This window comes from Amphiura filiformis, chromosome 6, assembly GCF_039555335.1.
Source record: "Amphiura filiformis chromosome 6, Afil_fr2py, whole genome shotgun sequence".
In the NCBI taxonomy this organism is placed as follows: Eukaryota; Metazoa; Echinodermata; class Ophiuroidea; order Amphilepidida; family Amphiuridae; genus Amphiura; species Amphiura filiformis.
Window position 1 is genome coordinate 66,471,772 of NC_092633.1, and position 25,625 is coordinate 66,497,396.

A 25,625-nucleotide genomic window follows, 5' to 3' on the forward strand; every position below is an offset into this window, starting at 1 on the left:
AAGTTGCAAGTATTTGATTAGACGAAGATCCCGTTTTAAAGGTGACAAACTGGCATATTAAAAAATCACGGACTAGACTTCTGGTTTGAGAGTGGTGGATGGCTAATTTATGCGTGCTTTCTTTAAATTTAAATTGAAAACAAAAGGACAGAAAAATAAAATTTTAAAAAGTACACAGAAATAAAAACCGCTCTCTTTAAATAAAGCTTGACTGAAGAAACTGTGTTGTCTCTTTGATGCACTTGTTGGAATCTTATCGCCATGTATAATTATGCCAGTTTGTCACTTTTAAAAACTGGACCTTCGTCTAATCAAATTCTTGCAACTTTAGTTCTTGAGGTCACATATTGAATGCAATGGTGTGTCATAATGTGCAGGATTAGATAATACATCTAATCAAAACAAATTAATTTACCCAAATATGGTTTAGTTTTAAAATAAGGATTTCTTTTCCAAGTGTTTGAATGCTTTTTTGTGCAGTAAGTATAGGCCCTATTATATGTTTTAAAATAATATTATTCTTTTCCTAAACATTTTTGTTCTATAGCAAAACTTGTACTTTGGAATTGATTTAAATTTTTCTTAATCGAACACTGCATTATTATCTTAATCTATCTAAATCTAACAATCTTAATCTATATAATTTTACCATAAATTAGAGACCTGCGTATCATAATCAAACCGACCATTTTCCCCGTAGAACGACTCTTGTTAGAACGTAGCAATGTTTCTCGTAACATAAAAATCCATCATTAGACTAGTCTTTCAAAATTCAATGAGGGCACTCTTCATTCCAGTCTACCAATTCAAAAATGCATTTATTTTGTCTTTAATACACGGCGTTCAGCTTCACCACTACAGCAGCCTATGTTAGCACATCTACGACACTAACAAAGGTGCCAAAAATATGATTTTTTTAAATTTTAACGATACTCCGGATGAGCAAATCACTGAATAGGCATTAAATCTCCAAAATAGCTCGGTGTTCCACATTTTGAAAGTCTATTTAAATCATTTTAAAACGACATAATACTAGAATTTTTTATCTGCAAGCACTGAATCACGAATAAGTAGAGGATGCCCACTGTATTAGTTACACATTCCATTCCCAACCCCTGATTTTCTTCGAGAAAGTATAAATCTTCAATAAACTGTGAACTTGCTATATGGAGGCAAAACCTCTTCCAATGGCTACACTAACCTTGCTACATAATGGCTACATACTCTTTTATCTTCAGTAGATAGCAAACCTGACCTACTCTGAATATGATGTTGCGTACTGCCGGCTTAATGTATACTCTATATCATAATAAAGAAGTCTCAGACACATACTAGGTACTTTCTTATTTCTTTTATTTTCAACACAATTCTTTAACATCATATAAAAATACAATACTGATCCATTTGGCTAAATGGTGGCTATAGTCCCATTTTATTAAATCTTTATGAAATTATATTTTTACCTTACATAGAAGTTCATCACCCAAACATTCTTATTCCTGGTGGTTATAGTTAAATTGCTATATTAAGCTTAGACATTGTTGATAAAATATTTATTATTTGTATAGCAATGGCTCATATCGTTCTGAATTCGGCAGACGGCCGAATCCGGATTCGGCAAATTCATTTTAGGCATGCATTACTTTTGAATTAGAGAACAAGGGATCAATGCTTTACCTATAGAGGGCAGCATATCCATTTTTTAACGGTTATCGTCTTTGACCGTGCCTGTGAATCACTGTTAGCTAACCCTGTATGCCGCCCTCTTTTGAATACTTACTATGCTGTTATCATCTGATCTCCGTTAAAAAATGGATATGCTGCCCTCTATTATGTACAACATTGATCCCTTATTCTCAAATTCAAAAGTAATGCATGCGTAAAATGAATTTACCAAAAGCCGTATCCGGATTCGGCCGTCTGCCGAATTCATAACGATATAATTGTGTATACTTTTGGGGTGGTAACCATCTAAACCAAATGTATCTCATGTTAAAAAACGGGTATAATGATAATAAAAAAAGCGAGATATTGTAACACTTCCATGAAAAATAAATTTGTATATCTTTTCCACAAAATGTCAGATATTTTAATTCTGAGCTGAACAAACAAGTAAAACAAAGACAATTGTTGTACGTTCCAGCGCCAAAGTCGCATCACTCCATTGGTCATAACTGAAATTAGCAGTCTAAATGCGGTATGAACATCCCATATTCTTACTATCTTAGTGTTATGAACATAGTGTATGCATTTGACTAATATTTCAATCGAATAAATTAAATGACCTATTTCATCATATTTTTTTCAAAATCTCAGATTTTATCACAAATACAGTGCCTAAAGCTGCAATAGGTCGAATATTGATTGGATCTATCATGATCGTGGACCAACATATGGCCCATTGACAACATCACCCTCACATAAAACAATTAAAACAACAACAAATCTGAATTTGTTGTACATCCTTTGCAGAATCCATGACAGTATATCAAGTTTTCACATTCATTAGGAATTCCTGTCAACTTTTCCAATGTAAAATGATTCCTAAAACAGAAGGTAATTAATATCAAAAGTGACTTTTAACCAAGTTCTCATGAGTTACATTGTCGAGGTTGGTGGCCAGCATCCAGCATCCACTGCTCTTCAATAATACTACTCGAGGTATGTACCAGTTCAATTAAAACAATTTTAATAATATAACCATATGACTGCCAATTATACAAGCTATACCAAAATGATTGGTACACATCAGTAATGATTGGTTTCAAGTGGTTATAGCCAAGATTGCCACATCAAAAAAGCAACATAAGCCCCATGGGTATAAAACCCACCTTATTTGTAGATTAATACTATATCGTTGGGTTCATCACATAGTGATGTATAGTTAGAAAAACAAGTTTGAAAAAAAAAAATGCTAACTTATAATGGGGATGTGCCACTAATTTGTTCTCTTTTTGAATTCAATGCTTCATATAAAACATTCAATTTATCTCATTATAATATTTATTTTGAAATTATTGACCTGTGATGGGTAAAAATGAGTTTAAATTAATCTTCACTATGAGAAAACAAACCATTCTGATGCACTTCGTAAAATACCGTAAACGTTTGCCTAATGGGGCACCTGGGCTCCTTTGACTTGGGGTAAATTTCATGTACAAATAGAGAGCTCCCTCCTCTAAAAATCCCAACTAGAATTAAGGGTATGTGCCCTTATTTGCTGGTGGGATTTTTATGGGAGGGCACTTTTAGTTTGTGTATAAAATTCCAGTCAAGGGAGCCCATAGCGCCATTAGGCGAACTTTTACGGTATATCACACTATACCTCACTATGTCCACAGTGTGTTCAGTCTTCACTGACGATGGGTACGCATGATGGTTCCAATTAAGGGTACTTTTCAATTGCTACAAATGTCCTTGATTCCACATGAAATGTCCTTGATTCCACATGAAATAAGGGGTCATTTTCAAATCCTGTAAGAGTCATACGTCCTACCTTTAAATACAAACTGAAACCACCTGGAATACGTCATGCTCATCAACTCTATGTTTTGTCTTAATATTGCATGATATGGACAGTTTCCAATACTTTTTGTACCTTGTGTCAGAGTATATGGCACTATGAGATTCGCCACTCTCTTACAGAACTTTACCATATTCCAAATTAATTAATTAAACATTAATTAGGTAATTTTGTGCTTTGGGCTAAATATCTCAAAAATCACCATACGTCACTATGTGATGCACCCGACGATGTAAGTCATTACATGTACATTATCACATCACGATCATGAAGATATTCCATTGTTTTGTTTAAAAGACACATGCCTTTCAATAAACATCAGAACTAATGGATACTAGTGCACTGGTACATCTAATCATTAAAATACAAGAATAAATATAATATATCACAGACTTATAAATGTAAAAAGTTGTAAGAAAATGTTGGCAAGACATGCACATCTTGTTTGATCTTTCACCATATTGATCTTCAAAACATAACAAAGCTCTGTATATAGTTCAAACTACCATAAGAATGGGCATAAACAAGTGCCGATGGTGTGGTTGCTTGAATCAGGTATTCAAATATTGCCACTATTGGGCCTGTATTAGTATTGGCTGATTGTATGTCCTACACACCAATTTTTGGCCTATATTCAACCTATAGATCACATAAAATTAAAATTGATTTTTAGTTCTCGTCCCCGCCTGCAACATTTTTAGGGAGTTGGTCCATATTTTTGTTCTTCTACAATTTTTGAAATATAATATGAAACCTCTTTATGATGATAAAGAAGTCAAATCAACCAAAATCATTGCGCAAATAGATTCATCAGGACAGGATTGTCCATTAAAATTATCCTAAACAAACATAAATCACTTTAATACATTTTTTTTTCTCTACCTCTCAGAACCTTAAAATAAATGTACATTGCAAAAAGAAAAGCACTCCCTTGATCACGTTCAAAAACCCTCCCTCCGGACAAGAACCAAAAATCTGATGCAGCCAGTTATCAAGAAGTCTATGGATAAAAGTAATAACAAAATTTTACATATTAAAGGAGGATATTTCAATTTCGTCATGTGCTTTTTCCACCATGGTTGAATAACCTTGACCACCACTCCCCATCTACGAAAATTCTGTCTTATTTGAATCCTTCTTGATATGAGAGGCAAACAGTTTGGTCTACACAAACAAAATGTACTTCAGCCCTAAAATTTCACAGAGTCAATGAGAAATATATGGGCTTTCCATTGATGCTAAAATCTGACTCAGTGTAGGAAAAGTGGGAATTAGGATGTTGATCAGACTATCTTCCTTCTAAGCAAGCTCTGATCCCAACATGTACCTTATACTAGCACCGTCAAGAGTGACTGCTTTGCCGGCCACAAATTTTAACTTTGTAACAAAATGTCTCATGTAAGGTTAGGCAGATTCCATATTCATTTGTTGTATCCATATACTCTATATATTGCCACTATTAGTCACCTGAAGCTACATGTCTATTCCACTTATTGCCACAGTCTTAGCACAGTGTCAAACTAACGGCAGAGAACCATTCCAGTTGACCTTGGCACCAGACCACCTGTAGAAACAAGAATAATAAATCAAATACTACATGTGTCCAAAATCCATTGAGTGAGTTGCTGCACCAGAATTTCTCCCAAATTTGAATTTTTGCCATTTAATATGACCATATTGACCTATTTTATATTTGTTCATCCATCAATTTATGAAATACTCAGAGAACATAATTTTTTGCAGAAAATGATTAAATCAGTCCTGGAAGGTGCATATCTGAAACTCCAAACTGTTTTCTTCACATACTTTACAGACCATCCATTCCATAGACCATTTAGTATTGTGTGCATTATTATATTCAGTATTTAATATAAAGCTCCATCATACACAGCAATTCTTTTTTAGGATAATTTTCAGCTTTCTCCTTGAATTGAATTTGTGAAACTGTTAGCATTGTACTTCTTAATACACTAGTTCTGGTAGGAAAGCCAATAATCATATAATGCCATAATGTCTTGCGGTTTTTGAGTTAAGGTCAATAATATATCAAAATGAAAGTTTTGGGAATTTTGACCACAAATCAAGCACATGGGGTGGACATGATACCCTAGGTCATGTTCCCCTCCAAGCCACCTTTTAAGGTTTGGTTTTCATATTAAAGGATGTCAAATCTATAGTAAAATGACAGTGTATTTTAATAGCTGTAATCCTTCATAGCCAAATCAACTCATCAATTGCCATATACATATAATGTATCAGACCTGGGCACCTTATTGACATACCTGTATAACTTTACTTCTTTACTTCTGACCTATGAAATTCTGCATATTTCAAACTTAACCTTTACCCCAATACAATAAACAGAGTAGTATTAAAATTGAAATTATCAATATCATCATTGGTATGTTATTACCTTGTTAAAATACATTCTTCTACTAATGGTATTGTTTTCTCTTCTGAATGTTTGCTAATGGTTGGAGCCGCTTCAAAAGAGCACATTCTGGAATCTATAGGAAAGAGATAAAATAAAATGTGTCAGTTTCAGTAATAACACTTTTGCCCATATTTTTATACCAGCGCAGGTGTGTTTGCACCATGCATATGATATATGAGCAAATATGCATATCATCACATGCAATCATTCACACAGGAGCAAAATGGAGATGAAATTGGGCTTTCCAGTTGATATCAAATTGAAATTCCAGTTGATATCAAATGAAGGCAATTCACACTCCCTGTGTAGGAGATTAAGGCCATGTCTTCCATAGGTATGTGGATGTCAACTGGAATAGTCCAATATACCACCATGGGATGAAGCATCAAAAAAGTGTGGCAACTTTATTGTAATGAACCAAGTACATCAGAATGAGTGACAGCAATTCCACTGGGGTAACTTTTGGTCTGAAAGTGCCCAAAGACATATCAAAATTCAAATCTGTCCAATCCAATAAATACTTGCACCATTCTGGAATTATACATGTAAGAGAAATGTTTGAAGGGGTGCATATTGCTCCACATGGGCAAAGAGTTTAACAACATGCTATTAATATACCCACAATGATCTCAAATTTGTGAGATTCTAAAATATTTGAGATGTCATAAACTCTAAATGTGATTGTTGACATATATATGCAAGGAATGCCACTGATCTTCAATGCTTTTTAGTAACAATAGCAGATGAACAAATCCTCAAAGCAATATTTTCATCAAAGGAAAAATTAATATGAAAGACATTAATTTTGATTTTACCTAAGTAATTTCACAGACATTGTTAAAACCAGACATATGTTGTCCTCAATGACTTACCGACTGTGAGTTTTGTTTCTTTGGTTTGTTCTGACTGCCCATTGAAGTAATGCAGAGTAAAACAATGTTCTATTCTCCAGTCTCTATTTAAATTACCATTGAGACAAAATAAGATAGAGTATCTGCCATTGAGGTAGGTTATCCAGATTGGAAATATGGGAGTTTTAAGCATACTGCCAACCTATGAGAAAACAAAAGTGATATTGTGTCAATATATAAATGTGTACATCCATATTAAAATGATCATGCACTTGTCGCCAGCTACATGTGGCTCTTTTTTATATAAAACTGGGAATAAATACCACACTCATCTCCAAGTGGCACTTCATATCATCCCCAAGTCACATGGGTTTGGAATGATCTCTGTATTCCTAAACCATGTGAATTTGAAGATGATTTGAAGTGACCTCCACTTGAGATGAGTCTGGTATTTATTCCTAGCTATTATGTAAAAAGAGACACATGCAGCAGCCGACGAGTGCATCCTTTTGATATGGACGTACACATATAACCACCAGTTTAGTTCATACATAGGCATATATAAATCATATAATTCAACTAACACTTGAATCATGAGCTGTGGCTTCTTAGATTTTGAACATGGCGGGGGGCAGACAAAACAAAATTTTGATGCTGGTGGTATCCCTGTGGTACCGCTGGATGTACACCTGTGGTACTGCCACTGTCTTTTCCTTGCTCTTTATCTTAAAATCTGTTTCTCACTTCTCTTTCTAAACAGGCCAGCATGCTCATATATATGCCTGGTTTGACCATTTTGTTAGAGAATAAACGATAGGAATTTTTATTTTGCCTATCCTCTACCGTGTGATAGACGACAGGCAGGTCCAATATTTTGAGTAGTGGATGCGGCGCAGCGGTATCCACTACGATAAAAATATGGACCTGCCTGTCGCTCATCATAGGTAGAGGAATGGCAAAATAAAAATTCCTATCATTTATTCTCATTCTTAGTCAGTTAAATATTATTTTAATAACTGTAAACAATTTTTTTAAAGCAAAAACTAAGTTACCGTCATAAAAACTCCGCTCATTATAAAATGAACGAAACTTGTTTACAGCTTCATGTATTTTGTTGCGCGTACTGCTAAGCGTGTTCGCAGTATTCCGCACTAGTCTCACGCATCCAGTGCGATACATATACAAGCACCTCTACACGCGTGTTACGCGCATTATCATGACGCATGATGACGTGGGGTCGTCTACGGCCTGATAGACGGCACCCGAAATCATGCGATTGTCCAATCAGAAATGTGTCTACGAACTAGACCACTCCCACTGACTAAGAATGTCCCATCAGGACCCAGGTTGCTTTTCTTTAACACTAAAATTTATCAATTGAAACTATCATAAGATGATAAATATGGCCACAATTAGGAGTTTTTGGCCTAATTTATTACCTATAATTATTAGGTGATAGATGATCAATTAGGCCAGAAACTCCCAAAATTCAGCCAACATTTTTTTTCAATATATACTGTTGGTCTGATCTGAATTGATGCACCTTTATGACCTCCAAGGTGATTTTCAACTTTCTCACCTGTTTCTTATCCTTAGATAGTAGCCGGTTTCTTTCCACAAGAAGCAATCCAATTTCACATCTTTCTTTAATTCCTCTAAGTGGTTCTGGCTTAAAAATAATATTTGAAAGACATGCATTATGAGTATTATCATTATCATATGCATACAGTTTAGGTTCACATAACGGTGACAGCAATATATATACCATATAAAACATGCAACAATTTCATCACTCTGCATTCTGCAAAATTAATGTCATACTTTATCACATCTCTAAGTCTCAAGCATGCACTCAAGGATAATCCAAGTTGATAAATTATTGTTGATAACATCCCTGATTGACCAGATAGTGATCCAGATGACATAATGAAGATTTGGCATATCTCCAGTTATATGGCTTAAAGGTCTGTAACCCGATCGACAGCCTCACCCCCCCCAACACACATTTTTCTCATTGTTGATTTTGATATCATATAAAAGATCATATTTTACTCATTACCATCCTGAAATTTTACATTCGAAATTTCTGATGAAATTGTGAAAGAACCACTCATTTGCGGTTATAAAATTAGCGCCGTTCCCACGCTATCAGTGCATTGTGGTCCAGGAATTTCACTTTTCGTACATGCATGAAAAATCTGTACAGTAAGCTTTACTGCTAGTTGCACTGGTAACAGCTTACTGATACTCCTCTATGAATAATAAAATGTGGCGATATTTCCGCAATGTGCATGCTTTTTATAAACATGTAAGTGAACTATATTTGACATAAAATCACTGCCTCTTCACAAATAAACTCAAACTTCATGACTTCTAGTAGTACAAGACAAACCTTTACTGTTTGTAATTTCAGGACCACAATGCAATTTGCAAGTTCCAACAGATTGGCTTAATTGCTAATTGTTCACATTTGCGCTAAAAATATTCTCGTTTCTTTACATGGATGCATGTAGGGGACGAGTTTTGACACCTGTACATAAGTTTGAAGGAAATCTGTATCCTAAAGCAATAGGGTTACCTGATACCTGATATATTTTATCAGCCACACCAAAGATCCAGGGCTACAAATGTGTCCACACAATCTTATCTATTCTTGCAACAATTCTCCTAAACTTACTTTGCAAGAATCAAAATTGATTCTCCTCTGACTTAATCAAATCTAGGTTATGACACCAGATCAGTAGATTCTCACTCGATTCTTGCCAGATGAGTTTGAGAATCAATTATGATTCATGCAAAGTGTTGTCCCCTGTGATGCTTTGTCACTGACAGATGCTTTGCTTTCAACTAACATTTGATGTTTGGAAGAAGGAAACACTTAGCAGACACTAGCATTCAGTGTTGTAGTCCTCGAGTACAGTCCTCGGCCTCAAGGACTCCTCGAGGACAGGTTTTGACGTCCTTGGTCCTCGGACATGTAGTCCTTGGCCTCGGACGTGTAGTCCTTGGCCTTGGCCTTGGCCTCGAACCTCAAAGTCCTTGGTCCTCGACAACAAGGACTGGACAAGGACAGGCAAAATCATCAAAAATGCAGGCAAATGTTTAAAGAGTGGAAGAGTACAATCTCATGATCTGCTGTTTAGTTATAAATTAAAACTATTTAGAGAAACATGACAAGGATAGCTTTTTATTGTACCTGATTGAAATACAAACAGTTTGTCAATATTTTGGTGCACTCTTAACTATCATCTTTGCTCTTTGCAAAACATGCACATGGAAACCAAATATGTGGGTTTATATAAAAATTCCACTCAGCTAATATGATTCCTAATAGGAATATCGAATAGACACAAGAGGTTCTTTAGATATTTTAAGAAAACTTATTGGACGCTACTGTAGGGCATGTTTCGATTACCAGGTAGGCCTGTGATCAAATGAATTTCATCTATTTTGGGTTAATCTCATCAGCTCACAGAATTAAATGCGGATCAAACACATAAGTGTGTTATATTATAATCTTCAATACTTGTCTAGATAAGGGAACAACCCAAAAGTCCTATTAACGAAAGTCCTTCCATTAGGGAGGGGGGGTTCGAAAAGTCAGATTATGTTTGTATAAAAAGTCGTTAAAACATCGGTCAAATTTGATCTTTAAGGATTTGATATAAAATTTCAGTATTTTCTGAAGTAGGCCTACAATATTGAAATTTGACAGTGGTTGCTTCAAAATGATTTAAAATCAATATAGTATAGAGTACTCGCAACCTGTAATTTGTAAGTTAATTTTGTCATTGTTTGTAAGCAGCTGATTCTTTTTTATTTGAAAATCAAGCAAGTCCTAATTATTATTTTTTCGTGCCAAAAAGGTACAAAGAAATTATCCTAGCATTTTGGGGAGGGCGGGTTAGTGTAGTGGTCTTCTCACTGCTTCTCACCACTGTGGCCCGGTTCAATTCCCCCATGGTTGCCACATGTGAGTTTGGTTGCCGATCCATGCTCGCCCTCGCAGGTTTTTCTCCGGTGCTCGGTTTTCCTCCTGCTTCTAAAATCGGACCTCTTCCCATATCCCTGTCCCGTCATATCTGGAGGCATCCCTTGAATTCTGTAGCCTCTGAGCACTATTGGGTTTAGCTTGGCTTCGGCCGAATGTTGTAAATAAAATAAATAAATAAATACCCCCATCCACCATAGTGATGGCACTGTATCCTATGCATACAGGTTGAGTTTTTGATAATTGACACTTGCGTTAGAGGGGAGGGTGGAGGGGGTGCGACAATGCTAGGATATTTTCTTCGTACCTTTTTGACACGAAAAAAATAATGAATTAGGACTTGATCAAACTTTTGGGTTGTTCTCTAAGACTAAGAATCAAATCGATATAATGAACAAGTTGGGTTTTGTTGGTTGAAACTAGGATAAAGAGTTCATTTTAGGCATGTTTATTTTATAAAGTTCTGTAGATATGCTTACTGTGCAGCGTTATTTAAAGTGCATATAGACCACTTGACATGTGACGTCATTGCCCGGCAGTATGCACACGCATTATGGCACTTTCCCAAGCCTTTAAATAAGCAGACTGAAACCAGGAGCAATTTGTTTTGAACATTGCTCCTGGTTCACTGGGATTTTACAAGAACCAGGAGCAATTACTGAAGAAACAGGAGCAATTTTCAATATTAAACCCTTTTCTGCATATATACAATACAGCATACCAGCACGACTGCATCAAGTGCAAAACTGTAACCAGGAGCAATATATTTTAGAAAATTGCTCCTGGTTCATGTGAATTTTACAAGGAGCAGGAGCAATTGGTGGCTTTACGAGGGTAAATTTGCTCCCTGTGCCCGCTTATTTCAAGGCTTGCACTTTCCATTGTTCTTTGCCCTGCAGTGTGTGTGCGCAGTGTGTGTGCTCAGGGCATGTGTATTTTAAATCTCCCACCACATTTCAGATAGCACAAAAAGCCATTGAACAGTAAAATTGCCTTATGTTGACGACAATATGACCCCGATTGGGCGTGGTTTAGTATGGTTCATTATTATGAAGTCCTTGGTCCTTGGCCTTGGCCTCGGAGACAAAAGTCCTTGGCCTCGGAGGGTTGTCCTTGGCCTCGGACACCATGTCCTTGGCCTTGGCCTCGGACACCAAGTCCTTGGCCTTGGCCTTGGCCTCGGACATGAGGTCCTCGACTACAACACTGCTAGCATTCTTCAAAATAACTTGTCATTCTTAATTTCACCATGTTCACAAGAACTGATGGAGAGTTAGATTCAGCAGTGTTGCTATAAGTTTGTATTTCCCTAATAACTTAATAACTTACCAGTGGTTGACCTTTGATATCATACACCAAATCACCATTGAAAAGATACGGAGTTGCACTGCCTGTCAGTGTTAAGGAAATCAGTGGCAGAGCACACTGGTCTGTGTGGGTAAGGAGTGTGTCACCCTGGAGGTCATTCTCAACTCTAAAAATAAACAAATGATAAACCAACTCTTCAAATGCATGTAATGTGCAAGATCCTCATATATTTTTATACTAAATTCCAAACCTTCTTGAGTTACTGAAAAAGCATGTTTGCAGGGTAATACCATCATTGTGAGAACTGGAACTTAGGCTTGCCATTCTACTATAATGATATTTATTTATTTTATTTATAGCATTCGGCCAAAGCCAGGCTAATCCCAATAGTGCTCAGAGGCTACTAAATTCAAGGGATGCCATCCGGATATGACGGGACAGGGATATGGAAAGAAGTCCGATTTTAGATGCAGGAGGAAAACCAGAGCACCCGGAGAAAAACCTGCGAGGACGAGCATGGATCGGCAACCAAACTCACATGTGGCGCCGCGGGGAATTGAACCCCGGCCACAGCGGTGAGAAGCGAGTAAGAAGACCACTACACTAACCCGCCCGTCCCTTGTTGACCATGTTATACGAGTCAAGAAGATCAATAGATGCTAAATCAATACCGTTATTGACAAAACGTTACTTATTCAAGTTTGATGCAACGCTCATTTGATATTAGTATTGTGAACATTGTATGATGGGTGCAGATGTTTATTGTATTCTTAGAACTACAAGCCTGCAGTAGAATGTGTCACTTCAAAACATTCATAAAGATAATACAGCAGCCACACAAATTTGAAAGTCAAATTCAACATGTTAGCACATGGCAAGCAGAATACGGGTGCTGGCTGTTAAAAAATCAAATACTGAAGTCCAAAGCTAACGAAAAGAGCTGGCAGTTTTTATTCATGATTGAAGTATATTTGCATTTATTTTTACATCTTTCATTTACCATACCCAAAACTATAATCAAATTAAGTATTTCTTGGCCAAAGTGGAACATGCGTGTTGCGTCCATGTAGTGTACTAAGCGTGTACGCAGTGCAAGGTGCGTGTATACTTTCTTCTGTACCGCGCTATATTTGTGTGTGATTATCGCGGAGCCACTAGCGTTCACAGTGTTCCAGTTTGGCCAAGAAATACTTTGCTTTTACTTAGCCTTTGCTAAATAAATACAGAAGGTGGCATGCAATGGATTTTTAATTTGCTATGTTCTTTTCACAGGTGTTTTGCGATTTTAGCATGCTCTCTTTAAGGTATGTATATTTTCTCTTTTCTGCATACACTGTTCCAACAGGTGAAAATGTTCAAAAGCATGGAATCAACTACCACATTAATGCAGATGACTGTCAATTATGCATCTTTTAATCCTTGGATTACTGATGACATGCAAAGTGCTCTTGACAAGATTTCAATTGTATATTTAGAAATCACAACATCTCGTAATTCCCCTGATGAGGATGTATATCTTCACAATTGGAATATGAAGTTAAAAGTTAGTAGTTAGTAGTTTAAGTCAAAAGGTTAGTACATGCATATGATATAAAGACAGGGTTAGCCATGATGGGGTCACAAATCATACTCACTTATTAATTGACCTTGAAAGAATGAGACTATAAAGAAATAGCAGGATGCCACCACCTTCATGATTTGTGAACTGAACATAACAACATGGTGTTGGGTAAAATAAAAACAAAGGATACACAAAAGGTCAAAATAAAACTAAAACAAAACAAAAATGCAGAAAATGCAAGCCTTTTGTAAAAGTTCCTTCAGGCTAAAGAAAAGTATACAAATAATTGGGCATTCTAAAAATTTCCTCCAACACCATTATATTTTTTAATACTTCAAGGTTTGGGATGTGTTCCTTTTGCTGCCAATCTAAGCAAGTCAAACATAAATCATATCATACACATGGTTAAAGATTATCAGTGTGATACTATTCCGGCAACTTTGCTGAGTATGTTTATAGAAATAGAAAATAAATTTTGCATTGAAGTGGATTCTCGCAATAATGTGTGTGAATGAAAGTTGATTCTTGTAATTTTTTTGAAGAATTCTAACTCTGATAAAGAACTGGCCAGGATTCACCAGCGAAGTGGTTACATAACTCCCTGGTAACTGGATCATGCACCTTTTGGAATTGGTAGTATGCCATAGACTTTGTGTTGCGATCCTTTCGATCGTGGTGCAGAACTCAAAAGTGTGATCCAGTTAACATGGTGATAATCAGATTAGATTACATGCAACACTTCGCTGGTGAATTAAGGTAATAGGCAATTCCAGTTGAAATCTATATACCCCATGGAAGTCATGTCTTAATAATCTTCCACAAAAGGAGTGTGAATTTCAAAATGGGTTATCTAAATGGGTGACTCCATTAGAAATCTTCACCCCTGTGTGAGAAATTAAGGTCATGTCGTCCAAACTAGGGTGTATGTATTACAACTGGAATAGCCCAATGCTTTTAAAAGCTTTTCACAACTTTCTACAGATATGATGTCATGGGGAAAAATATATTAGACCCATTCCATGTCAACTCAGGGATGTGCACACCACCTCTTCAATTTTTTCTTTTTCTGTGTGGTGGTAGATATTGATGAGAAAGTAAAGTCCTGAAGATTTGAGCTTCATACTCCATTTTGTTTTCCCGTGGCATCACTTTGAAATTTAGGGGTCAGCATAAAAATAATGCATAGCCTGAAAAAGCTACGTTGGTTGGAGGTCCATAAATGTATAAAGGGAACCCTTTACAACGTTGAAAAGTATGTATCCTGGGGTACTTATTTGTGTAGAATTCAAATCTGGCATCAGAACATGTTGTAACTCCTTTACCTTGAAGTTGATGGTGGGGCCCTCAAAATGTCTGACCATTCAGGACCAACTTTGGGGGTCAGAACTCAAAAGTAAAAATGGGTTTTTATGGGTAATCCATTTTTTGCCAGTCAGAGCCCTTTGGTAAAAGTACTCTTAATAGGCTGAATATTGATAAGAGTAATGTTTTACCAAAGGGATATGACTGGCAAAAAAAACCCCAATTGTAAATTTTTTTACTTTTGGACCCCGGACCAATGTCAAATTTTGATCCATGGATCAGGTATGTTGAAAATATGTTTGAGGGCCCAATATCTTTTAAAGTAAAGGAGGTACAAGTTTTCTGATGCCAGATTTGAATTCTACACAAATAAGTACCCCAGGATATATACTTTTCAAAGTTGTAAAGGGTTCCCTTTATACACTTGGACCTCCAACGCTGTTTCGCTATGCATACATTTTTACGCTGACCCCTAAATTTCAAATTGATACCACGGAAAACGGAATGGAGTATGAAGCTCAAATTTTGGGATTTTACTTTCTCATCAATATCTACCACCACACAGAAAAGAAAAAATTGAAGAGGTGCTGCGTGCACATCCCTGGAGTTGACATGGAATGGGTCAGTAGCTGTTTTTCACTCAACATAATTTTGAGATATGGTGGATAAATTATGTGATCTATAATTGCTTAAGCACTGTAATGTTTGCTCAGAACAGACTCTATTCTTATTGAAAGGCCACAAGTTCACTTTTAATGATATTAATTTTTGTGGTATGTTGCATGACATTAAATGCAAAAATAATGAAAATGAAATTTGATTTTGACTCATTTTGTTGAATGCAAAATCACTTGAAGAAATAAATGCATGTATGGTAGTGGTAAGAATATCTTGTGTGGAATAATATGCCACAAAAATCATAAATTACTTAAATTGTAGACGACTCACCTGGTCTATACGTTTCTTGAGACATGTCCATAATTGGTCGTATGAGTTGTATTCTAGTGTTCTTAACTGCAAACAACAAAGTTTAAAGAAATAATCATACTTGAAGAAGAATGCTACTTTGAAGATTAGTCCCAGTATAGATCTATTTTGGTGCAAATAAACATGAACCGTATTGGCATGATATTGATCCTTTCACAAAAAATAGTGGGCAAACTGGAAAAAACTTAATCAGGTTTGGTTAAATTTTGCCCATCATACATTGAGTAAACCACTGTTGGGTTTTTATGCACCCAATATTGCAGACTGTTGATATTTGACCAAAGGCAGCAACTTTTTATTAGGTATTGCCCAGTTGTTGTTTTTTTAATTTTCATGCATTATTGTATACACAGTTAGGTGGGGAAAGTTTTTTTTTGTTAGTGATAGTGTGGAATTTTCCTCCCTCATGTAGTGGGGGAATTTTTTTTTAATTTAAACTTCCAGCCCCCCCAAGTCATATTGGGCACCCCTAATTTTATCACTACTTACAGTGCTAACAAGGTGTTCAAGTCTTCGTAGTTCAGATCGGGTTGGTCCTAGCATGCTTCCATGTTGTATAACCACCACAGCTTTGGTTGCATTCCCTGCTCTCCATAATATGTCTGCTAAACTAGAAATGATGGTGTTCCGCCTTTCCAACTCGGATGGTTTTACTTGCATTGCACTAGAAACAATAGGTGGATATGAATTGCAGATATGTTGATATTTAATTAAACCAATAATGTGTGTTCTATGTATATGTATGATACATAAATGCCTTGATGATTTGCAGGCTCATGAATGTTCCAATTACAATTTCAATTTCATGTCATTAAAGAAAAATGTACAGGATTATTTCATGTACACAGGACCAGCAGGGTTGCAGTGACATAATAATTATCCTTTTGTAACTGAAGTAACTTGACTTCAAACTACCTTTTATTCATAACCTCATTAATATACGCGATACATGCGATCCAATCATTTATATCTATTTGGCAAAACGCAAACGCTGTCACTAATAAACAACAGTGGACCTCCGTGCCGTCAGTCTAAATATCAGTAACCTCAGCGCGTGCCGTGATGTGTGTCGAACAAATTGCGAGAGCGCTGGCTGCTGTATTTGGATTGCGTGCTACCATATTTGCACAGATTGTGATTCGCACTTCTGTTATTGGCCGTCCTGTTTTAGCCTGATCGATTTTTGAAAAGGCAAAACGTAAATATTGTTTATTTTTGAGGAAAATTGTGTGTTATTTTGAAAAGTGAACAGATGAAAGTGACAGTTATGAATGAGGTTAATAACTTTACATCGGTAATTTGTCGGGCATTGTGAAAAATATAAACATTTTGCCTTTGGACCTCGGAATATTCCTCGGTTCCAAAGGCAAAATGTTTAGATTTTTCACAATGCCCTCCATATAACCGATGTGCAGTTATTAACCTTTTATTAGTACATCCTTTATACACAAAGCATACACACATGCACTTGACTGACCTTGAAATTTGTTCCCTATTATCCTGAGAGTCCATGTTATCAAAGAGTAAATGTTTCAATATATGAGCCTGTATTACCATCACGATACCTCGTGATTTGTCCTGCAAACAAAGTAAAAAAAAGTTATCATTAACCTACTATGAACTAAAGATCAGGTGTAATAAAAGAATAATAATTGCTCTTCCATTGCCAACTGAATTTTGTATTTGTTCTATGACTCCAAGATGCCTCCATAGAGGGCAGTATGAAATATCATTGATGGTGAATTAGGGAGACCATGCATTTGTCTTATATTTTTTGAAAAAATTTAATCCATTACTATATTTTCTTTTCTTTTTCTCTCTTTTTGTTTCAAAGAATCTCAAGCATTGTTTTTTAAATTTTTATTTCTTTAATGCTTTCCCATTTTGCCTGGGCCTCATGGAAGAACAGGTGATTACCAGAACCCAGATTGAAGAAGAAATAAAACAGATAAACTAATAATTGAAACCCTTGCCCCTCCACTTTCTCCCCAAATATGAGTTGACCTTTTATGAAGCTGATTTCCCTCAGTTGCCCCCACAATTGTCAAAGTCTACACCACTGATACAAGTCTATGGTTAAAGCCATAATATATGATTTGCTCTACAGCGACGTCATCAATTTTTCTTAAATTTCTACTTTTTGCATGATTGTAATGCCCAGTGGTATACTAAAATACCACATGAAAGACTAAGCCTGAAGTGCTTATAGTAAAATTTAAGATTTTATATTATATCCGGAGATCAGAGTTCATCATTGAGTGCTTGTTAACACGTCTTGTGAATGTCAATGTATCATTGAATCAGTGACGCATAAATTGTGTACATGTCGTTATTCGTCATATGGCTATACAAACGTCCCAGGTGCGTGATGCTCCGTGCAATAATACATGTAATACGATCGGCGATCTACAAGGCAATACACGCATTGTAGGTGCTGGAATGAAATAGCAATTTTCTTTGTTTTACCTCAATTGTTTGGCTTGAAATTAAAAGGGACAATGTAATCAGTAAAAACTAACATTAAAATAGGAATATATTCTTTATGCAAATCACACATTATAAAAGTACATACTCAGAAATTCAGTTGAATGAATTCGACACTATGAGCATATTTAGAAGTGTACATATGCCACACACACCCATGATCTCCCTGTGCGTTGTCATGTTTGAGTCGCAGGATGCTGGCTTTCATCATGTTGGGTTCATTCAATTGAATTTCTTAGAATAGTCATGGTTCATTCTGAGTATTTTGAATCCTCTGCAATGAATGGCTACAGGTAAAATACCTTTGGACAGAATAATCCATATGGAAACTGGCCACGCTGATGCTGCCACTGTAAATGTGATCGACTCCATTCATCACAGAACAGGAAAGGTCGACTACCAAATAATACACGCTTTAATCCCTGTAGGAATGAACAAGCATAGAAAGATTTGTACCCAAAAGGAACCACTCCCTATGATCCACACCCGATTCTCAATTCAATTTTTTAGCAGTATTCCTATTGTTCATATCTAAAATTCCAAACAATTCACACATTGTTTGATTCAGCTCAGCTAAACATTAAACCATATTGGTCCACAATAAATATTTTGATTCAGCTCAGCTAAACATTAAACCATATTGGTCCAAAATAAATATTTTGATTCAGCTCAGCTGATAAACATTAAACCATATTGGTCCACAATAAATATTTTGATTCAGCTCAGCTAAACATTAAATATTGGTCCACAATAAATATTTTGATTCAGCTCAGCTAATAAACATTAAACCATATTGGTCCAAAATAAATATTTTGATTCAACTCAGCTAAACATTAAACCATATTGGTCCACAATAAATATTTTGATTCAGCTCAGCTGATAAACATTAAACCATATTGGTCCACAATAAATATTTTGATTCAGCTCAGCTAATAAACATTAAACCATATTGGTCCAAAATAAATATTTTGATTCAGCTCAGCTAAACATTAAACCATATTGGTCCACAATAAATATTTTGATTCAGCTCAGCTGATAAACATTAAACCATATTGGTCCACAATAAATATTTTGATTCAGCTCAGCTAAACATTAAACCATATTGGTCCAAAATAAATATTTTGATTCAGCTCAGCTGAATAACATTAAACAATATTGGTCCACAATAAATATTTTGATTCAGCTCAGCTAAACATTAAACCATATTGGTCCACAATAAATATTTTGATTCAGCTCAGCTAAACATTAAACCATATTGGTCCACAATAAATATTTTGATTCAGCTCAGCTAAACATTAAATATTGGTCCACAATTAATATTTTCACAAGTTTCTAAATTCACAGATCTGAAATCAAACATGAAAAAATATAAACATAAAACTACCTTGCAGAGATTCTTGGAATAAATTAAGCTTCTTTACTAGCTTGCATATTTTATGCATAGGCCTACATATATTAATTTACCAACTTTTATCTCAAGTGATAAAAGTCTGATTATATGAATGCATGCAGATATTGGGATTATGATCTATCATTATACGATATGATACTGATTATGAGCTTAAACAAATCACAGCTTCACTGTTATTTCAGATTTTAGGCTTTTATATGTTTTAGAAGAAGTATCTGGTTCCGTCATCACTCTTGCATTCCACATGCAAGAAGTGGTTAATCATATGCGACACGATCAAGGGAAATGAGTCGGATGTCGCTAATATTGATTTTGAGATATTGGAAAAGAAAGTGTTAAAATTCATTTGTTTTATATTATTTTCCGCCATTGATAAATTGATGTAACTTCGCAGAGAAAAGTTGTATCAACATGGGGGTTTCAGTTTCTGAAAGCTCTGAATGTCCTCTTTAGAAACGTATGTAAAACTCACTTTCGACCAAGGTCGACATGGGACTCATTCCCCTTGATTATGTCACATATATGTGATGCGATCTTGAAGCAAATGAGTACTTTGTTGAGAAAAAATTAAGATTTACTTCAACATTGTATGAGCAATTTTTCAATGAAACTTCCATGACAATTGGATCGACAGTTCCAAAGATATGGTCATTTTAGTGGTGCTTAAAACAATCAAATACAATACTATTACTCGCAATATCACAAAATATCTACAATTATTAAAAGTACACATAGATTGAAGTTCAATGTTTAACTACATTGTAGGATACAATAAAAATAAATACTCTGCATACTTGAGCTATTTCCATGTTTATAGAGTTGCCGGGACCATTTGCTTTAGTTGAATCCCCTGATTTGGCTTCATGTTGGTTGCCTACTCCACCACTGAACCGACCCTGTAACAACAATGCAAAGATGTCAAACAAACTTATAGATGATAATAACTTGCTACACTTCATGAAAATTATTGGTATACACCTGTTTGTGAAAATCTTCCAAATGCAACATTCACACTTGAAATGCCCAGGATTTATACATTAACAATAGAAAAGAAAGAGAGCAAGGTATACCAACTTGATGTGGGGAAACAAAATTCGGACTAGATGGTATGCAGAGGGGGACAAAAAACAACAAATGTTGGCATAGAAGTAGGTAAAGTTTGATAGCCAAAAATTACCAATTCCAAGGCCCACAGAATTGTTAAAACCTGCAACAAAAACAACAGGGATCAATAGGAATACAAAAGTGCACTGGAAGTGATGAAAATCACTATGCACATAAGCAGACATAGAGAACCAAACAACCAATGTAGGTACAGGCAAAGTTCGATGGCCAAAAATTGCCAATTAGCCCACAGAAGTGATGAAAATCACTGTGCACATAAGCAGACCAAATGGACAAAAAAAAAGGCGTTTGAGCAGATAAACTGCTCTTCTTCAGGGACAGACAACAAAATATATAATCAAACAGCGAAAACTACATGCTGTACGTAGTTTAAAAACAAATTCAAGTAAAAAACTGAAGGCAAGTTCAAATAGAACTCGGTAGCAAACACGACAAGAAGCTCAGAGCAAAATAAGTTGTGTCTTTACTCTATGAAAGTTCACATTAACAATATGTCTTTAGTTACAAATCGGGTCATCTGAAGTGGATCTAATAGTGCATTTGGGTGTGAAAGTCGATCTTGCCCAATCATCAGAAATAGATTTGAAATGAAAAATACAAATCCGGCTAATAATTTGTACTTCACTTTTATCCTTGCTATTTGGAAAAAGGTTCTTTGAAAAGAGATAAAACACTACAAAGAGAATGTGACAAACCTCAGGTGAAATATTGGATTTCATATTAAGTAGGGCACAGAATTCCAATCAAAATATGATGTATTGTAACATGAGTACAAGGTACAATAGCTGCGTGCTGATAGTGTAATAACAAAAAAAATATACTTTCATGTGTTCATTTCCCAAATTTCATAAGAGACTCCCAAGTTGTGAAATTAGATTGATAATTGATATTGACTGACAAAGATGAGAACCGTTTGAGGAATGTGAGAACCTATTTTGTGGCTGACATGTTGGCAGGTGCGGTGTAAATATCATGAGGGAAATGCCAGGAGGCCGGATGTAGCGGAATTACACACAACTTGTAATAGCCAAGAGATACATGTATATGTACTTCCAAGTTCTCAAAACATACTAAAATTGCATGGAACCCATAAACATATCCCAAGAGTCCCAAGACTACAAGAAAATTATTCCCCTCTCTTCCACATACTTACACCGTTGTGTATAAGTACTCCCCCCTCCCAGCCCTCCATGAATTCCCCCTTCTCAAGAGAAATGTCTCAAAGTATTGTTTTCTTCATACAAAAAGTATCCCACAGCAGCTTTCTACTTGAATTGACAGTAATCTAATCAATCACACCATGCATCCAGACCTTAGCTTGAAGCCATGTATAATTACTACTCACCTGCCAGCATATCATCTAAGTTTCAGTAACATAGTAAGGGTGGAAACATATCAGACAATCCCCTTGGTATGTCTTTGAAAATTAAGTGCATGCATCTACAGTTTTAGTTTCAAATTTTCTGTTTGAAAGATATTAGAATGTTGAGCTTGCAGATATTGAATAACCATGCACAAGAGAATTGCTTGTATATCTACAGTTAATTGTAATAAAGGTCCAACTTTCTCTCACACTCTCTCAATATGACTGTACTGAACTCTGCATACTACATGTATATTCAATTCCATGGAGAACCTACTCTTGAAGAGTCCATAACGATCGCAGTAACCTATATTTAAAATGTTGTAATGCATCTTTATATATAAGTGACTGAGTTGGTCTAATTCATAGTAATAAGAAACAATAACGCTCCAATCAACCACTCTTGAAAAATTAAGACACGCCGGATGACAGACAAAATTGTTTGTCTTAGTTGTGTGACCAGTTTAAATTCACCTCAACAACGTAAAACAGTTTAATTTAGGATCCAACTTATGGTACCGTTACAATTTCAAACTTCTTCCTGATCAAATCATCATTGTGACCAGTATTTCTAATAGTTCCTATAGTTGCTTATTTCCTTGCAAATTGCCACCAATTAATGTTTACTTGTCATGTGACATGATTTACAAAATAAAATCTAGATATATATGCCATAACATAGTTCAATATTTACAATGCATTTTTGCCGCCAACACAAGTAAAATACCTATATAGTTACGTGGACTTACCAATGTAGAATATAGGCTGATTCATGGATTATACAATGTACATACATGCATCAGCACTATATGCAGGCAGAATATCAAACTATAGACCCTTTGTACAGATCCTCCCTCTTGCTACCAAAATGAGCTAGGTTCTCCCCACAAACCCATGCGCAAAAAGTCCACTTTTGTTTTTCAAATTGCCTCTTTTAAATTGCCTCTTTTGAATCTGTTTTTTATTTGGATTTGTTTAAAATTAATAATTTTGTGTTTTGAAATTTATTCATGTATATGCGCTGTGATCCTTGACATGGCATTTAATAAATGCCTGCAATAATGCGTACATACATATATACAATACACACTTTGCGTGTAGAACCTAACTTTGAGTGTGCAAGTTCAATTTTCCTGGCATAGTACTATTTCCAACATAATTATACTTACATTATCAGAAGAGAATGTTGGTTTGGCCAGTACATCTCCAGATAACTCTAATGCACTGGCTAGTCTATGTAGTTCCTGTGGGCACACAGTGTCCATGTTTGCTCCAGCTGCTGCACATTCAACTCTCACTTAATTTGTGTCTGTCCACAAACAAAACACAGATTTTGTTTGTTTGACCTCGCACTCCGATTAATAAGTACTGGAAGTATAAATATGACACAGATATGAGCACATATAACATAAACTGTCACACGTTAGAGCACACTTTGAAATTGATCATTGATGATATGCCAAAGACAAACTTATGGCACTTTGTTTCAATTTGCTTCTATTACTTTGGTAGGCAGCAGCAAAGTTCAGCACTTTTTGCTCATGAAGCACATACAATGCATAAACAAGGATGCGAGGTCCCCATCAGCTAATTCAATTAGGGGTGGAATGAGGTATATACGCATCAAAACATCCTCCTCATTTGCTCTGTTTTGGATCAATATTAAGCATCATCTTGTAACAAGTACATATTTCCCTTGAAATTCAGCAAAAGGCTGAGTAAAATAAAATCCAAAATAAATGTGTTCCCTGGCTTACAGTACCAAACTCCCATTTAATCTTTAATTTTAAATTAGTCTTGGCAGCACCAAAATCAAAGGCCTCCTTCCATTGTAAAATACAAAACATCTATAAAATAGCACTGAAATCATCGGGTGATGCTGGGGCTGTTTGTGGTTAGTATACAGGTAGAACTCTTTAGTTTATGGTAAAACAACACAATTACAAACTTTGATGAAGCTGTACAAAAATAAATTATTGCATTCATAATATCAAGTTAGCTGTGTTTTTTGGTGAAATTCTGACCAAAATGAACAACAGGCCACTTAACGTATGCCTAAAAGAACTGCCTGAATACAAATAACTTTACCTTTCTTTCAGGTCCCTATAGATGAATATTACGTCTTGGAGTCCTCACAGAAGGTGACTACACACATGTTATACATGGATGCCTTTTCAGATTTGTCATGTCTGTAACAGAAAAGGCACAGAATAATCATCTATCAACCAACTGCATACATGACTGTATCATTCTGGTATTGGTAGATGAGTGCAATACAATGCAATTATTTAAAAATACATATACTAGTACTGATACTTACACAGCAGTGTTACCTGTATAGTTGCTAAGGCACCAAGTGTCACCGCTGAGTTGTATGTCTCACCACAGCAGTCAAATACATTGTAGGGTATACTTTCCAAGTAGTGCCGAGCAATATCTACACATAAAATGAAAAATAAGAAATACAGTATTAATAGTGTACCAGCTAAACATTTCATATGGATCTCATATGACAGGCAATTAGAAAAGGCAATAGACCAGGCCTTCTCAACTAGTTTATTTGAAGCGCCAACTGGAAAATTGGAGGACTTAGTGAGTTCGGGCGCATAGCGGGTACGGTGCAGTGATGAAGCTTTATTGGGGGTCCAGGGGCTAGTGCCCCGAATCTCCTGGATTTTAAGGTTTTTAAAGGCCCAGATTGAGTATTTTCACCCCCTTTTGAAGTTTTTTTTTTTTCAAGATTTATGTGGACAAAATATTAAAATATTCGTGCGCCACTTCAACTGACTCCAAGCGCCACAAGTGGCACGCGCGCCGTCAGTTGAGAAGGCCTGCAATAGACCATATCATATATTGAAATGAGCAGTACACACACAAAAACAAGTGTATTTTAAAAACAGAATGTTATTTTAATTTATTTTTTATATTTAAGGGATGGGGTATGAACGTTTGGACAGTATATATTGAGGGACATTGGAGCACATCAGACAAATCGAATTGCATTCTGAATACGAAGAATGTCCTATAATGTCCTAATAATTTTGATTTTTTGAAATTCGCAATATAATACACATTTTATGGCAAATGATTAAAAATTGATATTTTTGATATTTAACAGTACTCGAAGTAAACTTTATAAATCTAATGATTTATACTTAAACTGTATGTAGGTGGGATGAAAAGCCGACTATCAATTGAAAAATTTTGACCTTTCGTATTGAAGATATGGATTTTTTTCCAAAAAAAACAAAAAAAATTAGGTCTTTTGGGAAAAAAATCCATATC

General features: G+C 35.6%; 1 protein-coding gene across 1 annotated transcript; it reads right to left on the bottom strand.

Annotated features, from left to right (window-relative positions):
* Positions 1 to 1,332: 1,332 nt before the first annotated feature.
* On the bottom strand, positions 1,333 to 24,535 carry LOC140155860 (inactive ubiquitin carboxyl-terminal hydrolase MINDY-4B-like). Its single transcript, XM_072178852.1, has 13 exons — positions 24,429 to 24,535; positions 23,510 to 23,708; positions 20,647 to 20,748; positions 18,744 to 18,863; positions 17,435 to 17,535; positions 16,447 to 16,621; positions 15,919 to 15,984; positions 13,742 to 13,812; positions 12,129 to 12,273; positions 8,388 to 8,477; positions 6,830 to 7,010; positions 5,937 to 6,030; positions 1,333 to 5,087 (listed from the first exon to the last, which is right to left on the bottom strand). Exons 2-13 carry the CDS (start codon positions 23,603 to 23,605, stop codon positions 5,039 to 5,041), a joined length of 1,290 nt encoding a protein of 429 aa, XP_072034953.1. The 5' UTR covers positions 23,606 to 23,708; positions 24,429 to 24,535; the 3' UTR covers positions 1,333 to 5,038.
* Positions 24,536 to 25,625: the final 1,090 nt, after the last annotated feature.